Here is a 7,521-nt window from a genome sequence, read left to right on the forward strand (position 1 = left end):
ATAACCTTGGCCTGACAGTCGATCAGCCAGATACGCCGTGATCACTGCGAGCGGTCATGAGAGGCATGATGCGGCGGAAACATACATGTGCTTACCGCAGACGAGCGTGTGATGGGAATGAGCTTACGGAGCCTCGACCAGAGCCTCTCGACGCCCTCACCATCGGTGAGCCCGAGGCCTTCGCGTAAACGGGGGTTGTAGACGATCTGACAGGCCCATTGATGGCCGTACGTGTGCATTGCGGAGATGGCGAATATGAGTCGTTGGTGGATATCAACAGGTAGGATGTTGTACTACGGGCAGTGTCAGTGTGTTCTCATGAACATGAGGGTTAGGGGCGCTCACCAGTTCGAGGCTGCGATCGACGACACAGCCAATGTCGTACAGTGCCGCAACAGTCGCATTGGGGGGGAGGAATGTAAAGAGATGCTCGAGGAGCGCGATCGCATATTTCTGTTGCTCGCCTGGAGTATCTACGTTAGCTAGGAAAATGGGTATGTCGTGACGGCAGATTAGGGCCATCACGCCGGTATCGTCGAATCAATTCGCACTTGTCTTGACTTTCTTCTCGTCCGCGGCCTTGTACGACTTCTCGCACTCATCGACGATGTGCGCAGGCACCTTTGGAGCGCATGAGGGTCGCGGAGGCTTCTTGCGCGCTGCAATGATGCGCCGGCCGCATTCGTCGACCTTGTCACGAGTTGATATGGTGTCTAGCCGTTTTTTAATTTTTCCTTTTTGCGGGCTCGAACCCGCGACCTCTGTACTATATGCTCGAACGGACAAGTCCTTATCTACTGTACAATTAGATTAGATGGGGCGGCAGTGCGCGGCACAGCTCGGGCTCCGCTGACACAGCCTCTCTGACTCACCGGCCCCTGGGGCCGCGTCAGCATGCTGTGCACGGACCAGCTGCGCACGGACCAGTGCGCACAGCCTGCCCTCATCTTCCCCTGTATATAAGCCGGCCTCTGCTGCCCTAGGGACCTCAGTTTCGACCTCTTGTCCCTAGGTCAGTAAGCATCCTTTGTATTCCTTTTCTTACCTCACTAATATATTATCTTGTCCCTAGCCTTAGGTTTGAGCATTGCTCACCATCGCTTCGGTGAGAACTAGTCGAACGCCCCCAGCTTTTTAGGTTTTCCCCTGTCGCTTGACCTCAAGTCGCGACATTAGGTCGAAACTCCCCATAGCTGCCGGCGTTCCTCGGAACACCAACACTCACTTTACACTTCCTACAGGTTGGGTGGTGCGCACCCTTACTATACCCTACGATACATAGATAGCATATGATACATCGCCACCACTTAGGGAATGAACTCTTCAGTACCTGCACTTCAGTGGGCGGTACTTGTCCTCACGGACGCGTGGCTTAGGTTCCTGCTGCATACTAGCCAAAAGCAGTACTGGGCCCCATGTGAACTGCGAACCCTAGTGTTACCTCGGGCGCCATAGGTGTAAGCTAGTCTAGCACGGCCTTTCGTAGCACGCGCACCTCCCCTTCCTCCCCCCATCACCGTGGCTGACGAATTCTTCGACTGCTCTCGACTTGAGCACGCCTTCGACACCCAGGAGCAAATTGACGTCTCCCGCAACGACCCCGAAAGCAACGGGAATCAAGCCCCCTTCTTTGTCTGTGATCGGCAACCGTGCCCTAATCGTACTCCGCGATCCATCACTACCGACGAAGGGCGCTACGTGCCAATCCGACGAGTCCAGCACCCCCGCGGCCCGGCACTTCGATACGCTGGTACCTCGAGATCCACATCTCGCCACGTCACTCCCGTCCCTTCCCGACCTGCCTCCCCAGGCACCCGCATCCCCCAACCTGTCGCCAGTACAGGTCAAGCACGAGGAGATCCCAATCTCCCTCGAGGAATTGAGGCAGTCGCACAGCCCACAGCGACCCCTCAAACGATCCCCCAGCCCTCCTTGGGGTCGCGGTTGGAAAGGAACCCGAAGCCTGAGCCCAGCGACAGTCCAGCGGTTACTTGGGCCAGCTCGTCGTCAGCAATCTCGTCCTCGACTCCAGTCCCTGTCGTACGTCACCCCGCCACCGGACTTCCTCCGTCGCCTCCACCGCCGTCGCCGCCACGAGGCCGCTCAAGCACTCGCTCCTCTCGAAGTTCGCCCGGCGGACAGTCACAACAGCCGTCTTCGCCCGCGGGCAGTCCTCCGTCCCCCTCGTCGCTGGTAATGTCCTCACCAGCGTCCCCCCCTGACAAGGACACCCTGAAACTCCTCCTCCCACTCCGCTACGATGGCAAAACCGTCATCGAGTGCGACAGGTTTCTGTCGCAACTTCGCATCTATTGGCTGGTTAACACATCGTTGACCACCATCGAACTTAAGGTGCAGGTTGCGCTAAGCCTGCTCGACGGTGACGCCCGCACCTGGGCCACTCCATACTTCGCCCAACTCATATCCGTGCAACTCGGTGTTCAGGGAGTAACGACCCCCTTCGCGAATGAGGCGGCCTTTGCTACGGCTTTCAAAGCCCGCTTCGGCAACCTCGATGATGAGGCAGCGGCCCAGGTAGAGCTAGCCAAACTCTGCGCGGACAAGTCGGTCCGTGAAAAACGCACTGCTGCGGAGTTCTCCGCGCTGTTCAAGGGTCCAGCGGACCGCTCCAGGTATGGCGACCTGGAGCTACGCGACAAGTACCTGAGCGGCATCCCCTCCTGTGTCTACCGCAAAATTGAGCTTGAGATGTTCACTACGTGGGAAGATGCTGACAAGCGCGCCACGGAGGTCGAGCAGATCCTCGACATCAGCCGGGCTCGCCGGCCTGAGTTGAACAATTTCTTCTCGGCTCGAGGTCGAGGACGCAGTGGGGCACGTGGTGGTGCACCCCAAACGCACGCAGCTTCGGCCAGCATCAATGCGGCCGTCGGAAAAGGAAACTTCCCCAGTAGTTGCTTCGGCTGCAGGAAGCAAGGGTACCGACATTTCGAGTGCCCCAACTGTAAGGACAAGCCTTACACAAAATGCGCCGATGCGCGGGCTACAGTCGCCTCGGGTTCCACCCAGGCTGCGACAAGCGCCCCCGTCATGACATCACCCTCAGCAACAATAAGTGCCGCTTCAGCGAAATCCGAGCAATCGGAGCTGGCGGACTTAATGGCACAGGTGAAGTCGATGCGCGAGGAGCTCGAGCACTATCGGGCGATGAAGGAGGAGGGTTTTTGATCCGGTCTGCGCTTCATGCCGCACGCGTCGGGCCGCATATATCCTGTAACAAGTATGATGTATTGTCGACTGCAATGGTGTATGAGTTGGACCAGGGGTCCCAGCACTTTCACATTCCAGTTCGACTTCAAGGAAAAAGACGGCACAAGGACGTAATCGCTATGGTGGACAGCGGAGCCACCACAAAGTTTATCAATAAACGATTCGTTACAGAAAATAAGGTGCAGACACGGAGGCTAAAGGAGCCTATTCCGCTCTATAATATCGATGGCACCCTGAATAAAGACGGAAGCATCTCGGAAGTAGCGGTGCTACAGATGCAGATAGGAGAACACGTCGAGAAGACAGTGTTTACGGTCACGGACATCGGTCCAGAAGATATGATCATCGGGTTGGATTGGCTACGCGAGCACAACCCCGAAATCGATTGGGAAGAAGGTTCCCTCAAATTGTCCCGGTGTCCTGAAACGTGTAGTGCCAGGAAAGCTGGCCGAATGGAGCAAGCAGCGACTGCGCGTGATACAGGGGTCAGGCCCACGGCGCGCAGACGTTCGCCGAAGTCCAAACGGTTGGTTATAGGTGCCTGCCGGAGTAAGGTGCTGCCGGATCTGGAACCCGAAGAAGATCCGGTGGAAGTTGAGTGGGACGAAGCCGACTTGATCGAAGCCTGGGAGCATGGTATCACGCTTCCTGGCGCCCCCCAGCTGTTCGTCGCAGCAGGGCATACGTACTCCCAGTTGTTCGCTGAGGAAGAGATCAAGAAGAAGGTCGTTAAGACCGCCGAGGAGTCGGTGCCTAAACAGTACCACGAGTTCCTGAAAGTCTTCTCGAAGGAAGCATCAGAACGGCTACCCGAAAGGAAGCCGTACGATCATGTGATCGAGCTCGTGCCCGGCTACTCGACATTTCACTCGAAGGTCTATCCCCTGTCGAACAACGAGCAAGAGGAGCTTGACAAGTTCCTAAAGGAGCAACTGGCGAAAGGGTACATACAGGAATCGAAGTCGCCTATCTCGTCCCCCTTCTTCTTCATCAAAAAAAAGGAAGGGACACTCCGACCCGTACAAGACTATCGCTGGTTGAACGCGATCACAGTCAAGAATCGCTATCCCTTGCCGCTGATCGCCGAGATGGTAGACAAGCTCCGCGGCGCGACGCTCTTCACGAAGTTCGATGTCCAATGGGGATACAACAACGTCCGGATCAAGGCCGGTGATGAATGGAAGGCGGCCTTTGTGACTAACCGGGGACTGTACGAACCCCTGGTAATGTTCTTCGGCCTCACCAATTCTCCCGCAACTTTCCAGGCGATGATGAACGAGATCTTCCATGATCTCATCGTCGGCGGCAAGGTCCTCGTGTACCTGGATGACATCCTCATCTTCTCTACCAACAAAACAGAGCTCACACGTGAGGTTCTTCGCCGACTTCAGGAGAACGATCTGTTCCTGAAGCCTGAAAAGTGCGAATGGGACGTTCCCAAAGTCGACTACGTCGGCTATGTGTTCGGTGGCGATGAGGTGGCGATGGATCCTGCGAAGCTGAAAGGAATTAATGAGTGGCCGGTACCCCGGAACAAAAAGGATGTTCAGAAGTTCCGGGGGTTTGCCAATTTCTACCGCCGCTTCATCAAAGACTTTGCCAAGATCTCGCGACCACTCGACCCGCTCACAGGGAATGACCCCTGGCACTGGGGTGAAGAGGAGCAACGTGCATTTGACGAGCTCAAGTGACTTTTCGGCACAACCCCTGTGCTGGCGCTGTACGATCCCCATCGGGAAACGCGCATCGAAGTCGATGCCTCGGGATATGCCACTGGCGGTGTGCTGATGCAGAAGCAGGACGATGGCAAATGGCATCCCGTCGCCTTCCGATCCCATGCCATGGACTCGGCTCAGTGTAACTATGAGATCTACGACAAGGAGATGCTCGCGATCATCGAAGCCTTGGAAGAATGGCGCCATTACCTCGAGGGGTTACCTAATCAGTTCGAGATTGTGACCGATCATAAGAACCTCGAGTACTGGCGCACGTCCCAGCATCTCACGCGTCGTCAAGCCCGCTGGTCACTATTCCTGGCACGCTTCGATTTCCGCATCACGCACAAGGCCGGAATGTCGAACGGAAAGGCTGATGCCCTGTCACGCCGATCAGACCATCAGGTCGGCGATGAGGACGATAACACCGATCAGGTGGTTCTCCGACCGGAGAGGTTCCGCATCGCCTCCGTCAGGCACGGTCATGCCTTGGTAACAGCAGATCAGTCGCTTCTGAAGCGCATCAGGGAATGTTTGGAGAAGGATCGGGAGGTGGCCGAGGCACTTGAAAAGGTGCAGGACCTCCGGCCGCCCCGGCTGCAAAGGGGTTTGGAGGAGTGGAATGCCGAGCAAGGACTCCTATTGTTCCGCGGATGCGTATATGTCCCAAAGAACGTAGAGCTCCGGCGGGATATTGTCAAGATCCACCATGACTCGCCGATCGCCGGTCATGGCGGTTGTGCCAAAACCCTTGAGCTCGTGTCGCGGAACTACTGGTGGCCTGGGATGTCCAAATTCGTCAATGAGTACGTAAGCACCTGCGACGTGTGCAACCGTACCAAGACATTCCCAGCCAAGCCCCAGGGTCCGCTGAAGCTGAATGAGATCCCCGAGCGCCCGTGGCAGATCATCACAACCGATATGATTGTCGGTTTGCCGAAGTCTGATGGATTTGACTCGATCCTGGTTACCACCGACCGCTTCACTAAGCAGGTCCACTTCTCGGCCTGTCATGAGACCCTGACAGCAGAAGGTGCGGCAGACCTGTACATCCGCGATGTGTTCAAGCATCATGGGGCCCCGGCCAAGGTCATATCAGACCGAGGTCCCCAGTTCACTTCGAAATATCTCCATGCGGTGTACAAGGGACTGGGAATCGAGCCGGCGCTGTCCACAGTGTTCCACCCCCAGACAGATGGCCAAACTGAGCGCTGGAATCAGGAGATCGAGCAGTACCTGCGTGCTTTCACAAGCCACAGGCAGGATGATTGGGCGAAGCAGTTGCCGCTCGCGGAGTTTGCGCTGAACAATCGAGTTCACTCTGCTACCGGGCACTCCCCCTTCTTCCTGCATCAGGGGTACCATCCTGAGATCCAAGTGCGGATCAATCCGATGTCGGCAATGCCCGCGGCCGCTGATCGGCTCAAAATCCTGAAGGAGATCCGAGACGACACGCGCTCTGCGCTTGAGCTGTCAGCTGAGCACATGAAGGTGTACTATGATAAGCACGTGCAGGAGGCACCGGTCTTTGCGCCGGGGGACAAGGTCTGGCTTGACGCTCGGAACCTTAAGCTGAAACAGCCGAGCAAGAAGCTCAGTCCCAAGCGCCTCGGACCTTATGCCGTGCGGCGAAAGCTTGGAGACCTGGATTACGAATTAGTCCTGCCGAAGTCGGTGCCGGTGCACCCGGTATTCCATGTCTCCCTGCTAAGCAAGTACACGCGTAGCGACATCCCGGGCCAGGAGCCAGAGGAGCCGCCTGCCATTGAGGTTGAGGGCGACGAGGAGTACGAGGTTGAGCGGATCAAAGATTCGAGAATCTTCCGACGACAGCTGCAGTACCTCATCAAGTGGAAGGGTTATGACGACTCGCATACATCATGGGAGCCGGCGCGCAACATTGCCAATGCGCCGGCCCTCATAGCCGACTTCCACCGGAAGAACCCGAATGCCCCTCGTCGCCTCAATGCCGCTACATTTGGTGGTCTCAACTTTCAGCCGATGCCTTCGCCGTTGACTGAAGCACGCTGCCGCTCCGGATGGGAGATGGGCAAGGGCGCCTCGCATGAGGTCATGCGCCGTTGAGGGGGGGGTAATGTCACGAGTTGATACGGCGTCTAGCCGTTTTTTAATTTTTCCTTTTTGCGGGCTCGAACCCACGACCTCTGTACTATATGCTCGAACGGACAAGTCCTTATCTACTGTACAATTAGATTAGATGGGGCGGCAGTGCGCGGCACAGCTCGGGCTCCGCTGACACAGCCTCTCTGACTCACCGGCCCCTGGGGCCGCGTCAGCATGCTGTGCACGGACCAGCTGCGCACGGACCAGTGCGCACAGCCTGCCCTCATCTTCCCCTGTATATAAGCCGGCCTCTGCTGCCCTAGGGACCTCAGTTTCGACCTCTTGTCCCTAGGTCAGTAAGCATCCTTTGTATTCCTTTTCTTACCTCACTAATATATTATCTTGTCCCTAGCCTTAGGTTTGAGCATTGCTCACCATCGCTTCGGTGAGAACTAGTCGAACGCCCCCAGCTTTTTAGGTTTCCCCTGTCACTTGACCTCAAGTCACGACA

The 7,521-nt window shown here is 56.6% G+C and overlaps 1 protein-coding gene across 1 annotated transcript; it reads right to left on the bottom strand.

The window, feature by feature from the left end:
- Positions 1 to 41: 41 nt before the first annotated feature.
- POSPLADRAFT_1058574 (hypothetical protein) lies at positions 42 to 896 on the bottom strand (the record flags this gene model as incomplete). The annotated part of the gene is made up of 4 exons (XM_024481057.1): positions 42 to 293; positions 346 to 482; positions 552 to 690; positions 873 to 896. The coding sequence occupies 4 exons, from the start codon at positions 894 to 896 to the stop codon at positions 42 to 44; spliced, it is 552 nt and encodes a 183-aa protein (XP_024337207.1).
- Between the last annotated feature and the right edge of the window lie 6,625 nt (positions 897 to 7,521).

This window comes from Postia placenta (assembly GCF_002117355.1).
Source record: "Postia placenta MAD-698-R-SB12 unplaced genomic scaffold POSPLAscaffold_10, whole genome shotgun sequence".
In the NCBI taxonomy this organism is placed as follows: Eukaryota; Fungi; Basidiomycota; class Agaricomycetes; order Polyporales; family Adustoporiaceae; genus Rhodonia; species Rhodonia placenta.